Here is a 19,617-nt window from a genome sequence, read left to right on the forward strand (position 1 = left end):
CCACAGCCTGCTGGGACCCAAGAAAAAGGCATCCTACCCACTTCTCATGCAAGGCTGACAACACTGGCCAGAGCTGCAGGGAGAAGAGACCTCTTCTGGAAGGCAGGTACTCCTGCTGATGACAGAAAGTGAACCAGGGAGCCATACAGCTAGACTAGGAGACCTAGGAAGAAATTGGTTACATAGATCTGTGAAAGCTCAGAGAAAAGGACATCTGAGCATCCAGAGGTAGAAACAAGGAAGAGCTGAAAGGAGAGTGAAAAAAGGAGACAGGAGCAGAGAGAGGGAGGGATGAAACAGAAGGTAACACTGCAAAGCTGCATTAATTTCTGTCAGGGACAGCACCTCACCATAAGCAGGCCTGAGTCAGCAGCAACACTGTCCTCTGAGCAAAACCACCCAGACTCTAGCACTTTGACAGAGACCAGCAACTCCCCAAAATGCTAGTTACAGTCCCATGCAGAATATGATGGAAGGAAAGAAAAGTAGGAGAGATGAGAAAGAAATGTTCCTCCAAATAAGAGGGTTTGTGCATTCCTCCTCTGCTCACATCTCTGCCAACTTCTAGCAACAGCTGTTCAAGCATTTCAGACCATGTCCTAAGCTATCTGAACTGAGGGAGTTCAAACTCAATCAGCTTCAGAAAGGCAAAGTCATGTGCCCACCTGTGATGATAGGCTCCCAAAATCCCTCAGTAAGGGAAGAAATAAGAGAAGGAAAACAGTATTCAGGAAACTTTCAAACAGACAAGAAGCCCCAACCTATAGCATCAACCCAGGATTGTTTCTTCAGAAGAGAAGAGACATATTTTATTTATTTCCCCTAATTGACAAATTATCCAAACAAAGCTGACAGAGGACAACTTCAGGTTCATCATCTCACAGCTTTGGTCTATGCTATTACTGGGAACATTGCACCTTCACCCCCTTCCTCTTTCAGATCTGAGCCATAAGTGTCAAGGTCAGAAACTGTTGGAGATCAGATCCAGATACTCCAGTTGCTTGCCCCAGGTGCACATCTGACTCCAGACCTGGGCCATATCCAAGTCCTCATCAGACCCTGTGGCCTGTTTCAGAGGCAGGGCTGTGAAGTTTGTCTTGTCAGAGCAGGCACATAGGACTTACATGGACAAACTGTAGCTACATACCTCCCCACAGAAGCAAACCTTCTTGCTTCTTTGTTAGTTCTGTACAAGATCTCAATGGTCTTGGACTCAGTTTGGCTACACCTCTGCTCAGTGAGGTGAGTGCACCTCATCTCCCTTTTTAAGAGGGTTCAGGGGGAGTGGGAAGAAAAGCACAAAAATAGAAAACAAACACAGTTGCCAGGCAAGCATGGAAGGCATAAGGTAAGGTCTCCCAGAGCCATGCTGTAACTTTAGGACTGCTCTGATTTAATTTCAAGCTGTTTCCCTTATATCCTCTCCGTGCACGAGGGGAGCGCAGTAAAGCTTTCTGAGGGAGAGGCTTTCGGGAGAGCTGCACTGGTTAGACTGCCCCACCAGATGGCACTGGAACAGCACGAGAAACCTCCCAGTCCCTGGACGGGCATCGCGTTGCTCCCTCGCACTGCTCCTAGCCTCGAGGGTAGATTTGGCAGGAAGAATGTAAATAGCCTGCCCTGTGCTCTATCCTGTGCCCTAAAGCCAGGGAGGCCCTGCATGCCGTTTGGAGCCTCTGCACCCATGGCTTGCTATGCTTTCACCAGCCACCATCAGGGCAAGGGACACCAACCTGCCTCCAGAGCCCATGCAGCCATCCTGCATGTCCAGTCAGGATAGGAAAAGGCAAATGACATGTGGAAACAACTGGATAAAGCTGAATTAAACCCAGGGAGCACAGACAACGCAGCCAGGCACTCCCTGGCACTGCATCACTGAAATGCACTGGGGAGTTTTTAATGCCAGGCAGCGAGTACTCTAGCTGCTGGGTTCAACCACACACAGTAACCTTCTCATGACACAGACATCGACACAATCACTTTTGGTTTTGAAGAGCACACTCTCCAGGTGACCACATCACCCACTTTTATCACACTAGAATCAGCATCTGCACAGTGAAGGGCTGGCAAAAGGCCCTCCTGGGTGCCAGTCTCCAGCACAGAGCCAGCAGTGACTCAGAGGAGGAAGGGCCCTGCTGCTGCCTCCCTGCAGAACAGCAGCAACTGATGCAGAGGGTGAAGTACTCCTTGCTGACTCACTCACGCAGGCCCGTGGCACCGTGGCCTTGTCTCTTAGACTCTGCCTCTCATTCACAGCTATCTGCATATTCAGCATTTTGAGAGTGGGCAGGCACAGCACACCCTGCTGCTCCTTGCACAGCCTCTGCCCTCCCAGAGCTGAAGGATCACGGAGAGCACGCCTGGCCACCTATCAACCCTGCATGTCAGACATCTCACCAGAGACTGCCGGCCCATTGCAGGACCCACCTCACCAGGGCCTAGCACAAAAGTTGTGCTAGGAAATAGTTCATGCTGTAGATATCTTGTTCAAACCCTGCACAAAGCAGGACTACTTCTGAAGCTAGATCAGGCTACTCAGGGCAGGTTCTCTGCTTACAGTAACCTATTTCTGTATGGGGTATTTTGCTTATGGACTTTTCTGTTCTTCTACCCCCAAAATCTGCAGCAGTCATTTCCAAGCATACCTTGTACACATACCCATGATACTGACTTCAGCTTTAGGTATTAGCGACAGCAGTCCCTAACTCTGGGCCAGACACAGAGTCTACGATGATGCATCTGTAGCCCCTTAGCACATATTCTCCATAGAAAATGCTTTCCTATCCCTTTCTTCTTGGTACTGGAATCCAATTCTTTGCCCCTGACAGCTAACCAAAGCTATGGTTTGTTTAGTACTACTGATGTAGCACCTCCACACATCTTTGAACAGTTTCTTAACACTATGATCAGCACTTATGGACAAGTGCTTAGACTACACTTTAAAAAAGACTAGGAGGAGTTCAGTTCCTATGAGCTAAACTTTGAAGACAACATACGTACACACATGCATGCACACTGGCAGACCACAAAATGAGATACGTGACTGCTCTGAGACATCTTGATTCCAAGCCCTACACTACACTGTCTGTGCATCAAGGCGATGAAGTGGCAGAGATTAGGACAGCGAACATGGTTACACTTGGCAGCACCAGCTCCATTACTGCCAACCTGTCAAGAGAGATGAAGAAAATAAAAATAAAAATCTTCAAATTGTGCTTCTGTAAACTTGACTGGGGTCGTCATCCAGGAAAGCATTAGAGTTACAAGCTATGGTACTGGTGGGCATGAAGGCAAAGCTGCTACTGGTCTGAAGGAAGCATTCAATAAAAGCCCATACAAACTCTGTTGTTACTTTAAGCTGTTCTGGTCCATTTTAAACCAGACCCACCAAAGCTCTTGTTTTGGCATGTTATGGTTGCCTACCTCCTTCTTCTTTATGATGCCTGCATGCTAAATTCAAGACACTTCTTCCTTTCCCTTTCTATCTCAGATGCACCTGAGAACACCTCCAGATGCTGCAGTTCTGCTTTGTGGCTTGTTCCATACTCAGGTCCAACACTTGTCCATGTCCCTCCCAGACATAGCTCTCCCCTGCCCAGAAGAAGTCACTGCAGGAGTCAGCATGCTCTTGCTGACAGATACCAGCTGCAATTTCTCTTCAGAGAGCCAAAGAATCAGTGCTAGCCCAGGTGCCAGGAAATGGTTACCTGCATACCCGCCTTCCAATTGCTGGGGGACCAGTCGGTCCCTGGAGATGATAGCTGAGCCCAGGGATTGCCACAAGCCCCTCATCAAGGGGGATTCAGCAGCAGATGGCAGCATGGGATCATGGATGACACTGAGCTTGGGAGCCCTGGTCACAGGCGTCAGCAACCCTGCGGGACTTTGCAGACCAGGCTAAGAGGGCAGGGGAGCACCATGCCTCTTTACATTCCTAAACCACAAGACTCAACATAAATGCTGCAAGTTACAGGCAGCTCCCTCCTTCGGGGAATGTTCTTTTCAGTCTTGTCTCCTAAGCAAGTCGGATGCCTCCGCCGCAACATGCAGGAGCTGCCATCCTACAATGCCTGGGAAAGCAGGCCATTGCAAGTTACCTGGCTGGCCTGCCCCAAACACAAGTGATGCAGGAAGTTCACCACAGGCTCCCAGCAGTGACAAATAGCATAACATGGCTCTGATCAAGAACCACTACATGTACCAGCTGCTGCTGATTGATCTTCCCATGCTCACAGGCACTTTCAAGTGTCTTTCAGAGCCTCAACTCTGGATAAGGACACACTGCTATAGCTAATGGCAGCTGGCAAAATTAAGACAAACTTCATCCTGCGATGTGCTTTTCCTGACTATTACATGGACAAACCTATTAACTTGGAAGAAAGAAACCCAAAACAGACTCTAGACTGGGAATCTGTTGTTCACATAACATAATGAGCACACAGTGGAACGCCTCAACCTTAATGCATTACAATGTATGTTGGTTACACAGGCCCCAGTGCTCATTTTTATGCATGACAGCCTAGTTGTGCTCCCCACTGCAGCTTTGTAGATTTATGCTGATTTAACAGGGTGAGTTCAGGTTCAGATTCTGTTCCCTCATCACCAAAGCTTAGAAAGACTTCAGGGTTTTTTGTTTCTTGTTTGACTCGGCTTCCCAGCTTGCTCTCCCTTTCAGAGCAACTTGCCCTTGCTGCTCCCTGATAAAGGGCCTGTTCTGCTCCCTTTGCTCACCTCTGCAGTCAGCAGAGTGCTTCCCATTTACAAGGGTGGCAAGAATCTACTCTTAAAACACCTGCAGGGTGTAGAAGCCTCTATGTCCAAAACACCAAATGACAGGGCAACTAAGTTTTCTCACTTGCTAGCTTTATCCATATTCTTACCAAGCATCACACCATCTCCTACAGTCAGGGCTGTTTCCATATTGTTGTTTTGTTTGGGTCTGTTTTGTTGTGGTGTGGGGTTTTTTGTTTTTTTTTTTTTTTTTTGTTTTTTTTTTTTTTTTTTTTACATTATTTGGAACAGCCGTAGGTTATTTTTGTGCCCTCCTTCCATGCTCCTACTTCTTCAGTCAAAGACAGCCTGAACCCATTCACTCCTAAAGTTGCTCCTGTCCAGCCTGCAGGCACACTTGCAGAGGGTAACTAGGCTACTTAGCATCCTGCTGGAGACATAAAGACCTCCAATCTGAAGGGCTTCCAAAGCAACAACAATTCAACAACTTGGAAGACTCAGAACATTCTTTTCCCTGATATTACTTGTTTAATTACCATTTGCACCAGTACGTCTTATGCTTTATATACATATATCTTTAATTTTTGCTTCTTCAGCTTTTCAAATACATAATATATTATCTCCAGAATACTAAGACAATACAGAAGAGGCTCCTACTTAGTTAATTGGTGCTATGAACTTCCTTGGTTTGGGGAACTGATACATAGTTGAAATGACAGGACCTCACAACAACTTGAGAGAAAACCAAAAAAACACCACCCCCCCAAAATAAAAAAACAACCCAAAAAAACCCCAACAAAACAAAAAAAAATCCAAAAAACCCCAAAATCAACCAGCAGAGCCCATGACTTTACCAGCAGATTAACAGCCACCCACAGATTCAGGAGAGGCAGGAAGTACAAGACTGTAGGAGTGACTATGAAGGCAGGGAGGGATGGCAGGGGGCACGCCAAGAGAGAAAGGAGATCAAAATCAAATGACTACTTAAAATACACCCAAGAGCACTCTGGTCCCCACTTCCATAAGTGGAACTACAGCAGCTTTAGAGCTATTTTCAAGAACTTTGCTTCCCAGAGGGATGGTCTAAGTGAAACTTCATCTCAAAAATGCCCTCAGTGCAGAAAAGAAGTCAAAAAGGACAAGACACCTTTGCAAGTACACGGTGTCTACAGGTAACTACTCTCTTTTAGAAGCCTCACTAGGAAGACTTTGCCCAATGGGAAAAATTTACTTGCACAAGTATGCATGCAGAGTGTGTCCCAGTTACAAAAGTGCTGCTGCTGGCTGAGTGATCAAAGCAGGAAGAAGCCTTCTACTTGAACTACCAAAACCCTAGTGTTTTAGTATGTCGGTACAGCTGAGTCACTGAGATACCCTTCCTAGCCAGTGTTTTGGCTTATCAGCTACCACAGAGGGCAGCTGGCACTGTGATGTTTCCAGCCTGCCTGTGGGCTTTGCCCAGAAGATTCAGCAGACTTACACCCCAGATCACAGCCATAGCTGCTGAGGATGGAACAGTGTCCAGATCGAAGGACCTTAAGAAACGCTCCCAAAGAGAACGGCAAATAGTGAGGGCCTTTTATCTCTTTCTAACCCCCTAAACCACAGAGGAAATAGAGGGGGATTGGGGCATATTAAAAATTTAATAAAATAAAATTACAAGTTACAATAACCAGCTCACATCACTACAAAGTAGCCTCAGAAAAAAACACATGAAGGAACACAGGTGGGAAAATTTTGCTGCCACAGTTCTTAGGACTAGGCTTATTCTAAGCGTGAGCTGAAAAGGGTAAGAGTAACCTACTGTCCCACCATAGTTCTTACTGTGGCATGGTTATACAATACTTGTAACACAGTGCCAAGTCACAACACAAGGCCAGGGCTCAGGATAGCGATGCAGGAACATGAAATGCTCAGTGGTGGGATTACCTGGTGGTCTAAAACAGCTCAATGACAATGAGGCCTCTGCATGAGCAGGAGATATGAGCAAAAATAAGAGAATTTCCTCCAGTAAACCTGCAAGTCAAACAAGAAGCCTCAAGATGGGGTGCCCATCTGGAGCTACAGCACAATGGCAGCAGGTCTACTCAAGGACTTGCATGACTCCTCCCACAGGAGCACGAGAACATCCAGCACTATCAAGAATTGCACTAAAGAGAAGAAGAAAAGTAGTGTGTGCATGGAGTAGCTCACTCCTCACCACAGATATAATTAATCAGAAAGGGTTTTGTGTTGAGACAAGACCTGTCTTCTTACAGCTTCCACTTACATGCTGCAGCCAAATGTGGCTGTCCTCGGCACTGCAGGCAAAGCTGCAGACTTGAGTCACTACTGAAAGCAGCCACAAAAAGCAGCAGTCTAACCAGAGAAAATTTAAAGGACAAGGAACCCAGAGGCACCTACCCAGCCTCCTCCCGTACCCACCTTCTTCAGGATTTTCACTTTCCCTGCATGAAAAAAATGGGCAAAAAGAGCTAGGGTGTACCATGTAACAGCTGAGGGGGTGGAAGAGATGAGGCTACCTCTCTCCTCCTTGCCCATCATGTGAGGAGTATGTTCTCTTTAAGTTCAATGATTTCATTGTGGGATCAGTTTTGACTGAAGTGAAGATCTGTTTTAAAAAGAAAGGATTGTCCCAACTTGTTTCTGATTGAAGACGAGATTGGTTTGTGCCCCTTCTGATCCCATTTGGTGCCTCTAGAGCCTCTTGGTCATCAGTTTGTCCCATTCCACTTTAACCATTCAGAACTGGACCCAGTTGGACTGTTGAGGAGCCTGATTTGGAACAGCACTGAAATAAAGAGACGAGAATCAAAGAAGCGGATCTAACAAAGATTTCTTAACATATATCTCTTCCAGTGCCCATCAGGACACTACTCTTCTCATCTGCAGCTCTCTTCACCACAGTTTACCTGGATGCAGTGCTGAAGTCTCCCCAGAGGTCTGTGGTAGCTGATGCTGGTGCCTTGGACACAGACGCAGGAGCATCTAAGTCTAGTAGAATATCTAAAGCAAATTAAAAAACAAAACAAAACAAACAAGACAAATCAAGCTAATGAGGTAGAAAACCCACAGGCATTTGAACTATCACAACTGCTCAAACTGATATATACAAACTGCTGGATACAGGGACAGAAAAGGGACTCCAGCCCACCCTCCGGAAAAAGAAAGTTAGGCATTTTAAGGTTTTTGTTGTAACAGCAGCTCCTTTTACTGAATGTGCACAGAGCCTCCAGCTCACACTACAGGGATACATAATTTTCAAGAACTCTTCAATTCATCACCCCTTGTCCTGTTGTTACAGTCCCCGATGAAAAGTCCATCTCCAGCATTCCTGTAGGCCCCCTTCAGATATTGCAAGTCTGCTCTATGCACCTACTAGTGTCTAACAAACTGTTTGCTCTATGCTAGTATTTACCTGAACTGCTCATGTTACTGGATTTCAGCACAGGTGGAGGTGTGACATGGTTAGCAATGGCTGTGGAAGAAGGTGGAGGTATAGGAGGGACAGCAATTTTGCCTCCTGGTGGAGGTGGCAGCAGGCTTAGGCCCCCTGATCCAGAGACACGGGGTTTGGCTGCTCCTCCTTTCTTTGTTGTCATGTTCTGTATAAAAAGAAAGGACAAATGAGAAAAAATCTTCACTAGCATATCCAAATAAAGAAACAGAGTAAACTGGGCTGCTTACCCCAATGTTCAATTTGATGGTCTGCCCTTCCTTAAACCCCAAGTCTAATTTAGGACGTGTTTCGGCTTCCTGGGACTCCTTGGAGATCTCAGACTCCTGCTTCACCCACCTAAAAAACACAAGAGGAAGACATAAGATCCTGCAACAAAGCAGAACAGGGTTTCAGACAAACACATATCTGGTTCCTCTCCCCATCCTACCAAAGATCTACCTCATGCTGTCAAACCATCTACCTCCCTACTCCCAGCACTGCTCAGCAAAATGCTGGGACCACCACAAACCTACGAGACTGTCTACCACTGCACCTGTAGCATCACAGGACCTAAGCTTAGAACTTACAGATCTGACCTTACAGGACTCAGCCTGCATGATGGAGCCATAGTAGGGCTTCATGACCATCCCAAGGAAGCCTGTGCTAAATTAACATACACCACCACCCGCCAGGTTCTACAGGCCAGAGGAAAAACAGCATTCCAGAAAAGCACAACTCACTTGAAGTGATCTTGCAAAGAGACGTTGAAGTCAAAGGCATCACCACGATCCGTGAAGCCAATGCCTATAAAAGCACTTCGTCCTAGCAAGGAGATAGGAGTTGTCATTGGAGGTGCCCTGCCTGCAACTGCGCTCTTGTGTTCATTCACTCCATAATCCTTCTGCTTCTCCTAAACCACTCTGTACTACCTCCCTCTGACACACCTGCAGCTGGACACAAGCAGTTCACTGTTCCTAGCCTTCAGGATGCACCCTTCTTCCCACATGGTAGTCTCAGAAACTGAACATTCTTTCCCAGCCCCTGGAATCTGTGCAATTTGAGAACCCTCCTTTGTTAACCTTACCTTCCTACCCCTCCAGGCACACTACCCAGCCTTTTCAGCATTCACCATTTTAACCCACCTGACAGACACCCAGCTCCATAAGGCTGAAGTCTCCTCCACCCCTAACACCTGGCACATACACAATCCCCCAACTCACCTGTCCCATCCTGAATTCGAATGACAAAATAGCGGCTGGAATCTGTCACAGTCTCTACTGCAATGCCAGGGTATTGATCTATAGGAGCCTGGGCGAAGAGTTCTCCTGCACACAAAGAACTAGGTATTAAGAAGAGCAACCCTGTGGTAACCATGGCCAGGGCTGCCATGCACAGCTCCAAGCAGGCTAGAAGCACAGCCTCATAAGCAGCAATCATGATTGCAGTCTTGTCAAGCCACAGCCTTTCCCTTACCTGAAACCTTATCCTCCAGTTTTATGTATGCAGTTTTGCCTTTGGAAGTGACACGAAGCCGCCCTGTCCAGTCTGGATGGTCCAGTTTCCAGTCAGATGCCCTGAAAAGAAAAGCAACTGTTCACTGACCATCAACCCCTTAACTTCTGCCCAAACATCAAAAGCCTCTGCTCCCACACCTTTAACATGTGCAGCTGCTTTACTCCACTGCTGTCCCCAAACAATACAGAGGGTCTCAGCTCCTCTCTATTGCTGTCAACTAACACACTTGGCTCTAACTGGTCTCTCTTTCCTCTGAGTAAATGGAAACAGATACAGACCAGACAACAACTCTGACTTTACCTTTATAAGCTTGCAGAAGAGGCAAGACAAACTTACACATTCACTTACAATAGTAAAGCCAAAAGCGACTAATAAGTGACTTGTGAGCATCAGGAACACCACAAAAATTAATTAATAGCATGCTGAAAAGCCACTCCATTATTCCACCCTATTGTTGTAAAATAATATCAAGTACTTGAACCCAGAGGCAGCTAGCTTAACTAGGTAAAACATCATACACAAAATCATCTTGATTATCTCATCAAACTCAGAGTGTTGTGAAGGGGAAAAAATGAAAAAAAGAGAGAAAACCCCCAACCTACAGGATTTTACAACTGAAAACAAACATCTATGGGCAGGCACAACATCCACAGGAGCAACAGCCTGACAAAGCCTCCAGTACCACCAACACCCATCATCTCCTCAGAGCACAAGCCCTGTCTGTTCTCCATCAAGTCTGTGGGCACAGCTTACAAAGCCACACTGCACCGGTTTCCGACCATGACAGAAAGCATTTTAACGCCTGGTCCTGCAATCCCTTCTGAAAAAAATTATGCCGAACACTTGCCTTCCTCCCTCTTGCTCTGAGGGCCAACAGGCCAAATTCAATGTGCCATTATATCACATTACATCCCAGAGAACTGGGCATATTAGGAGCTAAGGCTGGAGGACCAAGGTGCTCAGGTGCCCTCATCTCCTCCACACGAGCAGCCCCTGCCTGCTCTTCCACAGCACGGAGCAAAAGCTCCTGATGTTGGGAGCGGACAACCCGCAACCGGCAACTCAAGCCGGTATGTTCTGAAAGCGGCGGCCGCTAGGCACCAAGTAAAGCCGCAGAGAACAGGCCTCATTTGCTTGCGGCCGCAGGCCACGGCTTCCCAAGGCCCCCCTCGGGCCGAGGACACCTTTGCCCGGGGGCGCAGGCCCAACCCGCGGCTGCTCTGCTCTCCGGCCTGAGGCCCCATCCCCGCGGGCAGGAGCTGGATGTGCCGTGCCGAGGCAGGACGAACCTAGCTGCCGCACGCTCCCTCACCTGTACCCGCGGTTGGAAGTTCGCGGCGGGATGCGGTAGACGTTGACATCGGGCTTCACGCAGAGGACGGACTCGTACTCCAGCTCAGCCGCCGCCATCTCTCCCACGAACACCAACGAGCAGGCGAGGAGAGAGGGGTGGGAGCCTAATAACCCGGGGTGCTTCCGACCGCCATCTTTGATGAGGGCAAACACCGCCTAGGGCCGCCGGGGCGCGGGCAGGAAGCGAGGCACGTCGGACTGGTGGAGGAAGGCATCTTAGATCCTGGCAGCGAAGCGCGGGGTGAAGAGGCGACCATCTTGAAGCCAATTCTGACACAGCAGCAGGGACTGGCACCATCTTGGACCTTGGCAATATCCCTACGGCAGCCATGTTTGGTTCGGGCTGATGAAGTGGTGCCGGGCGCCATGCTGGAGCTGGGCGGAGTGGGCGGAGCTGGGCGGGCCAAGGCGCCCTGGGGAGCCAAGGTGCCCGGCTTGGGTGTTGGGAAGGCACCGAAGGGCAGGGCAGTCGGGCTGCGGTCAGCCCCGCTCCCGGGGTATGGCGGTGCCGCCGGCTGCTGTTCTTGGGCCGCCGGTGTCACCAAGCAAAAGGCGCTGGTGTCGCGCCGGGAACTGGGAAGCCACGGCTGAGATTTGTGCTGCCACATGAATATCTTACTGCGGGCTTGTAAATCCCTTCGTGCCTCAGTGCCCTCTCCCCAGCGTGGCTCTCCTTCCTGCAGACTTGCGTTAAAGCGTGTGTTTTAAGTGAAAATGTGTATTTGTGTGGCCTGTAGTGCTTTTGCAGCCTTTGGTAAAATCACAAACCAACGGGAAAATGTGGCATAAACCATTACAAGTTTTGCAACTGAAAGTGGTGACAATGCCTGTTATATAAATGTTAATTTCAGGAGTGTGACTTTCAAGAAATGTGACCCAGATAAGTGTATAGTTACTAGTTTATTTAACAAATATGATAAGGCAAATAGCATTTAAACTAGGTTTTTTAATCATGACTTCTCAGTGAAGACTGGTGTTGAAGTCCATGCTGTGCAGTATCCTATAACTGAGTATGTAAAAGAACTAAATGTTTACTCTGAAAACAGGAAGAAAAGAAATAAGAAAAGCTATGAAGTTCTATATCCAAGTAACCAGGGATGGACATAGCATGGGCTAATTGTGCTAGACTGTAATTTAAGCTCTCCATGGAAGACTGGGTGAGCACAGCTTATTGGTGAGTGTAAGGCAGACAGTGAATGAAACAGCACTAAGTTTAAGGAATTGTTTTATTTTTTTCCACTGCTATGGATAGCGTTAGTTAATGCAGCGAGAGCTGAAACCGTATCTGGAGTTTTGTTTCCTGCTGTTTCCAAAGAGAAGCAGAACAGGATGGTAATTAACCTCAATCATAGCAGTCAAACGAGCTGCCCTTCTGTCAGGCCAAACGTCCAACTAACTCAGCATTGCATCTCTGATGCTGCCCAGTGCAGAAAAACTTTGAAACAAGGAAAGGGCGCCTGCTGATGCCATGGACACGGTAAGTACTGTTTTGAAGACAAGGACAGGAATTGGGTTGCTGAGACTAGCAAAGTAGAATACTTGCAATTTAACAAGCATATCTAAGTGCCATTGGCCTAGTTTTCCCCAGAAATTATATTGACAGCTGTTTGAGTAGATACACAGGAAAGCCTTGTGAGTGGTGTGAGCTGAGCACATGAACAGATATGGAATGACATGAACGTGCAGCTTCCTTTTCCCCTTCCCTTCTACCAGCTGACGGGGTACCTTGCCAAGCTGTGTGCTGGGGTGGAGAGATAGATTTGAACCATTTCATGCACCCTGCACAAGAACTCGTAGGAATACACAGCACCAGTACTCAATGCAGGTACGTGCCACAGTGTAGAAGAAGGCTCTGACTCCTTGCTTTTGCAATATGTCACTGTTACATTGCTTGCCAGACTGCCAGAATTAAGGCAAAGAAGCCAAATGAGAGACAAACCTTGGAGAAGAACAGAGATGCTTAAAGAAAGCCTATGAAACAGTACAGAATTACTTTCCTACTATACTGGCTTCACAGTATAATGTAAGGGGTTTGTGTGGGCCAGGAGCTTGTGTGCATTTGTTAGCAGTATTTTATAGGCTTTTGTTCTGTGTAGATTCATTTACTCGGGTTTTTCTTTAATTTATTTATACTTTCAGTTACCCATATAATCCCTGGAGCCATGAATCTAATTGTGCAACATGAAAAAGTGTTAGTATTTTTGTTTTCAAACTTCTACCTGATAATTTGGTATGTCCTAGTTCTAGTGCTGTAAGAATTTATGTCACCTTCTTCATGTGTCTCTCATACTGCTATCTAGATGTTTCTTTCCCAAGGTGAATCATTCTCATCTACTTAGCTTGTCCACCAAAAGAAGCCATTCTGAGCTATGGCTGTCTAGTCATAATTTTCTGTATCATTTGTGATTTTCTAATTGTTTTTAAGATTGAGGGCCATTACAGCATTCAATATTCAAGAAGCAACTGAATGCTTCTGTTATATTCAACCTTTAGATTAGTATTGGTTTTTCACAGACCTTTCTGCAGTAACTGCTAAGTTTTTTCTTTGAATGGTAATAACTTATTTATATCACTCTGTATAGTTATGGTTGCTTTTCCAAATTCAGTAATTCACAACTGGCAATATTAAATTTCACCTGCCTCTTTATTGTGGTGTCATTCAGTGTGCCACTGTCTTCCCACAGTTCTAGAAGGAGAAAATCTCAGATGAGAGAGTGGCCAAGGGCCAGCTTCTCTAAGGCATATGAGGAAAGATGCACAAGCAGCACTAGGGCACTGGGAATACATATCCCATTCGATTCCACTGAGACTTAACTAGCAGAGAACATAACATTTTCTTTTATAAACAAGCATCTCTGGACCTAGAAATACAAAGCATTGCCAAAAATAGCTAAAGTTTTGGGGTTGGTTTTGTTTGTTTTTTAAACGATTAAGTAGTGAGGTTGAAATCTTGAAGGAGAACATATTTAAACTCGGACTATAAAAGCAATGGAAGATTTATATTCTTCCCACACAGAAATCTTCAATGATTGAAAACCAAGCAGCAGCAGAAATCTTAGCTGGGACTCCACAATGTTCAGTCATACAAGGTGTGCAAATAAAAAGGTCTACATACGCAGAGTAAAATGTCCATGCCAATCCATAGGTAGCCTTATAATAAACCATGCAGAAGAATCATTTGGGCTTTTGTTTTGCATTTGTTTTGCTTATGAAAAAATAAAATAAAATAAGGCATTGTCCAGGAATGGAAGGACCATATATTTGGAATTTTCCTTCTTTGCCCACAAGGTAGAGGGGAACCAGTCCCACAGAACAACTCATGAGATAACTTAAAGGTTAATCTCAAGATTATTTTTACAAAACAGTCCAACTACTATTACAAATGGCATTTCCTTCCCAGAAAGTGCCCTTGCAAAATGCTGGACCTGAACACTCAGCCAGTATGAGAACCTGTTATTGTGAAGAGTTACATTTTAATTATGCATGATCTATAAATGTGCAAATTTTGCCAAGCATGGTTCCCTGCTTGGTATCCAAAGCTTGTGCTTACCTGATTGTACTCAGCAATGTACAAAAAAGCACACTTCAGAAGACAAAATAGATCCAGAAGAGGAAAAAAAAAAAAAAGAATGCAGCATAGTGATCTGAGATTGCCATCAAAGCTGCAACATCAAAGGTCTGGTCTGCTCTAAGTAACCATTTTATGGAAGTTAACAAAATGCCTTTCTTCCTCCTGGCACTATCTTCTTTGAGTGTCTTTGTTATTTGGCCCTTTTTGCTGAGGTGCAAAATGCTTCACTAGTCAAACAGCTTAAAAAGCTCACTGATCTGGAAAGCTGTACAGAGAGGTGCTACTTCATCTCACCACTGTCCAGGGTGAGCTGGCTGGACTAAAGGTAAAGTGCTGGCTGTGTCAGTGTTGGCTGCAGGGGAGAGGGTTTAACTGGTAAGATCAGAGCTGGCCTCTTGCAAAGGAGAGTTTGAGTAGAACCAGCATATGGTGGGGAAAAGGCCGTGTGTCCCTTTGCCAACAGGAACCAATAGGAGTATCCTCCTGCGTATACTTTCTGCCTGGGTCTGAGGAGTCCCCAGGAAAGATGTCAGCTGAGAATAGGATGAAGCTACAGGAATTCCTGTGGCAGGCTGCTGCCAGCCTGTCCACCTCTGGGGTACAGCCCAGCCCTGGCCTGCCTTCCTGTTTCTGCTTTCAGATTTTGCGTTGGAGGCGGCATTCCTGTGTTTCACGGAGACATGCTCAGGCACAGAACTCTGCTCCATCCTGGTTCATTTTCCAGACTAAAACCAAAATAGCAAGACTGATTCCTGTATGTCTGAGTTTTGTCACTTCTGTTAGCAGTCTTGATTTCCTAGATTGGAAGGGTGGGGGGAGCCCTACTGTTGCACATTTGAAATGCTTTCCCCTATGTGCCGTTTCTTTTTATAGTCTTGTCACATTTTGTGCTATCAGCATTTCAGTTAAACCGCTTCTAACTTTTCATCTGTCAAGTTCCTTCTTAAAAACAACAACAAAAAAACCCAGCCAACAAGAAGACTTGAAACACCCTGAAAGGTCAGAAATCAGATTTAAATCCCTGTGATGTGACCAATTTTTGCCAAGTACACTGTTATGTGTTTGGTAAACTAAGCTGTCTCAAACTGGGACAGAAGCTGATCTGGATTGATAAGAATCCCAGAAATGGTATTGTCTGTGTGAATGTGCTGATCTGATAAAACATGGAAATGACTACAAGATAACAGATCAGACACCTGATGGCGGGATTTGGAATTATGAATTGCATCAAGCAAAGGTCAGTGTTATGCCAACAGGCAAGATGTGATCTAGTTGTCATATGGAGACTGCAGTGAAGTATGTGTCTGTGCCTCACATTCCCTTGCTTTGTATGATTCTTTGACTCAGGGCACTAATTATTTTGATGGTGTTGATACAGCTTCTTTGGTTTTGTTATTTTATCAGCAGATCTCATCTAAAACTTCAAATATGAGTCATTCTAAGCCTTTCCATCATGGTGAAAGAACATACTTAGCATACACATGCACATACAGGAAAAAGCAGTTCCTAAAATGTTGTATGAGTTTCTGTTTTCAGTCACTTCAGAAGCAGGACTGATGGTACTTGCTTCCTGACACACTGGCATACCCCGCTTCACTTGGGTAGGTATAATAAGCTGAATTCTCCTTTCCTCTTTACCTTTCAATTTCTTATTCTTCACTCCTCAAAACCTCTCTCTCCCTTCCAGTTACCCCCTTCCATTTTCATAACCACATAGCAGCCCTGTTAGCACTTTTGAAAACATAGCGTGGTTATGATCTTCTTATTGATTCATCCCTCAATTTGCTATGGAGTAGGATGTGTACTCCTATCTATCTTCACAGCGTTCCTTGACTCCCTCTCCCCTTCATAGAATCTTCTGTAGCCAATAAGGGGACGCAGTAAAATTCAGTTCTTGTTCTCTAGTTTTCCCTGTAAAAGTTGTTCATATATCAGCAAGACTTGTTAGGATTTTAAGTTAAGCCCCAGTTGCTGATTTGGATTTTATTTTTTTTAATTATGTTGATAGTCCTGCACACAACAGACTCTGTCTGGCATTTAACTACTGGCATAACAGAGGTTAAAATAGACAGGCTGGGTTGTTCATGTCTCCTCAGTTGCTTCTGCAGGCTGCATTCAGCTCTTACCTATGCAGCTCTCTTGCATTCTGGTAATGCTTTTAGGGACCTTTCAGCAACGTAACTGTCTTCATTCACATGGAAAGGGTTAACAGGGATTTTAGAAACAATTCTATTAATGCCTAAAGGATGAAGATCAGACTCTTTCTCAGTTCTATCTTGACCTTGCTAGATTTTCTTTCATTTCTAAGTTTACTAAGTCCAAGAATAATTGAGCAATTAAAGTTTTTCCAGTACTACTCTCAGTTCTAAAATGTTCCTGAAGTATTCTGTGACTCAGTTGTCTTGCAATAAGACACCTTTTCTTATATGTGAAATGCTCAAGAACATTGCTGCTATTGTTCAGTATTTTATTTTTTCTTTCTACAACCAAATCTCTGCCTGTTATTCTTAAACCATTAATTTCTTGCATTTCTCCTCATCAAGACTAGATTTCCAAGGAACCAGCTGAGAGCTCAGAACAAAAGCAAGAAGGAAGTACTTACTGAAACTTCCCAAAAATTACCCCTTAGCAAACAGGATTGCTGTCCTGTCTATTTATAATGCCCAGAAATAACCCCAAAGGGTTATTTCTTGAAGACAAGCACTACTTTCTTAACCTAAACCTATTACACTGGTTATGCCAATAAATCACTTGTTTTAAAGGGAAAAGGAACTAAATGCTGACTTACCTTTCTGAATAACTGCATACACAGCTGGAAGTTGGTCAGAAAAGACACCTGGTGACAGTGTGGACATGTGAACAGAGAGCTCCACTTTGGAGACTAAAAGGAACCAGACTGCAGTTAAGGGGGATGACAGTGACAGGAGGACTTAAGTGTATACAACCCTCCTGTTTGAATAGTGAGGCTTATGTAGCTTAGCCACCATGAGAATGAAAAACGTGTATAATGGCCAGATTAGTTAAGCCTTTAGCACAAACTGTCTTTGTACCCTGCCTGCTCTATACTGTCACCTGACTCAGAGATGCTTTTGTACAAATAAAGAGAAGAATTAGGAAGGAGGACATGAATTGCTGACTAATTTGCTTTCTGTTTTATAGCTACAGAATGCCTCAAGTCCTGGGTAACAGCAGTTCACATGAACAGGCTGCTGAACATTATGCATCAGAAACCATTGTCTCTATTACTATCTTCATCATCATTTTCATCATAGGTATCCCAGGCAATGGACTGGTGATATGGGTAGCTGGTCTTAAAATGAAAAGGTCTGTGAACATTGTCTGGTTCCTAAACCTTGCTGTGGCTGACTTCATTTGCTGCCTATCCTTGCCATTTTCCATTGTTCACCTGGCCCTCCATGAACACTGGCTGTATGGTTGGTTCCTCTGCAAAGTAATCCCATCAGTCATAATCTTCACCATGTTTGCTAGCGTCTTCCTACTTACAGCGATCAGCATTGACCGGTGCCTTCTTGTGATGAAACCTATCTGGTGTCAAAATCATCGAACAGTGAAATCCATATTACTAATATGCAGTGGCATTTGGATCCTGGCCTTCATTTTTTGCTGTCCTGTCTTCCACTACCGTGAGACTAGCACTCATGATGGCAAAACTGAGTGTGGGTACAATTTTGGAGATCACATAGTGCCAGATTACATGGATAGTCCTGTAGATGAGTTACAGGAAGAATATTCACTGTTAGACTACAGTCATAATGACTCCTGGGTTAACATCTATGAAGCTGATTATTCTGTGTCACTTGCCTTAGTGGCAGTAAGCATCACTAGGGCTGTCTTCGGCTTCCTACTCCCCTTTGGCACAATGGCAGTTTGCTATGCCCTCATTGGTTTCAGAATACGTGCAAAACAGTTTCACAAGCCACACAACAGAATGCTGAGAACAATTGTGCTTGTGGTAGCTGCATTTTTCATTTGCTGGGCTCCATACCACATTGTTGGGATTCTGTACCTTATACCTACTCTTGGAACACGACTGGGGCAGTCACTGATCCTCTGGGATCACCTCTCTACAGCACTTGCATATGCCAACAGCTGCATCAATCCCCTGGTCTATGTTTTTGTGGGGCGGGACTTCAGGGCAAAGGCACGACACTCACTGCAAGGAATCTTGGAAGGTGTCTTTACTGAGGAGTCAACACATTCCATCCCCTGCTCTCTTCACAGAAGCAAGACTTCAGCAGAGAAGGACACGAGCAGCACAGTATAATGCGAGACTTCCAGTCACCACTGTAGAAATAGGAGCTATGGCCCTGCACATCAATCACTCACCACATAACAGCTTTCTTTTCTTTTCTCCAGCACAATTGATTAATCTGCAGCTCCACACACAAAGCACTGAGATGGTTCAGCTCACAACAGCAACCCCCCTTTAGATCCTATGGAGATGGGAAGTTGAAGTATCAAGAGTAATAATGTCAGGGATGATGCTGGTGAAGGAGCAGAGTACTTCAATCTTTAAAGATGAAAGCAGGCTTGCAGGATAATTTGTGGTGGGATCATGTAGTTTAACCTCTGAATTGCTAGAGGAGAACATCATTAGTTATTTGCATATGTCTACATTCTACATCTCCTGTCTCTGATAAACTGCAGATGAAAGCAACTTTTGATGTCTCCTTGGAATCTGTCATCCTGTTTTCCCTCTCCTTTGAATGTACTTGGGGTCTGAGGGGTGGGTTTTTTCCTGTGAACATTTCCCTAGAGGGTAGTGTTTTCTTACAGCAGTGCATTAGAAGAGCACTTGCCCCAGAAAGCTTCTTTGAGCTGATTTCCATGCCCTGGTAGATATCCAAGATGTTTATTTGTCGTGGCAAATACACCACTGTACAGCAGTAACTGCTCAAATGCACATGCTATGGCTATATTCATTACTCTGCACTCATTCACTCCCTCTACCGCTGGAGTCCCGAATCTTCCTTTTAGGAGGTACATG

General features: G+C 45.3%; 2 protein-coding genes across 2 annotated transcripts; one reads left to right on the forward strand and one right to left on the reverse strand.

The window, feature by feature from the left end:
* Positions 1 to 5,260: 5,260 nt before the first annotated feature.
* NECAP1 (NECAP endocytosis associated 1) lies at positions 5,261 to 11,200 on the reverse strand. Its single transcript, XM_005150239.2, has 8 exons — positions 10,998 to 11,200; positions 9,644 to 9,744; positions 9,391 to 9,495; positions 8,911 to 8,992; positions 8,419 to 8,527; positions 8,150 to 8,336; positions 7,644 to 7,737; positions 5,261 to 7,522 (listed from the first exon to the last, which is right to left on the reverse strand). Exons 1-8 carry the CDS (start codon positions 11,093 to 11,095, stop codon positions 7,474 to 7,476), a joined length of 825 nt encoding a protein of 274 aa, XP_005150296.1. The 5' UTR covers positions 11,096 to 11,200; the 3' UTR covers positions 5,261 to 7,473.
* Positions 11,201 to 16,037: 4,837 nt separating this feature from the next.
* On the forward strand, positions 16,038 to 19,324 carry C3AR1 (complement C3a receptor 1). Its single transcript, XM_005150487.3, has 2 exons — positions 16,038 to 16,210; positions 17,769 to 19,324. Exon 2 carries the CDS (start codon positions 17,776 to 17,778, stop codon positions 18,892 to 18,894), a length of 1,119 nt encoding a protein of 372 aa, XP_005150544.1. The 5' UTR covers positions 16,038 to 16,210; positions 17,769 to 17,775; the 3' UTR covers positions 18,895 to 19,324.
* Positions 19,325 to 19,617: the final 293 nt, after the last annotated feature.

The sequence above is a fragment of the Melopsittacus undulatus genome, chromosome 5 (genome assembly GCF_012275295.1).
Source record: "Melopsittacus undulatus isolate bMelUnd1 chromosome 5, bMelUnd1.mat.Z, whole genome shotgun sequence".
In the NCBI taxonomy this organism is placed as follows: Eukaryota; Metazoa; Chordata; class Aves; order Psittaciformes; family Psittaculidae; genus Melopsittacus; species Melopsittacus undulatus.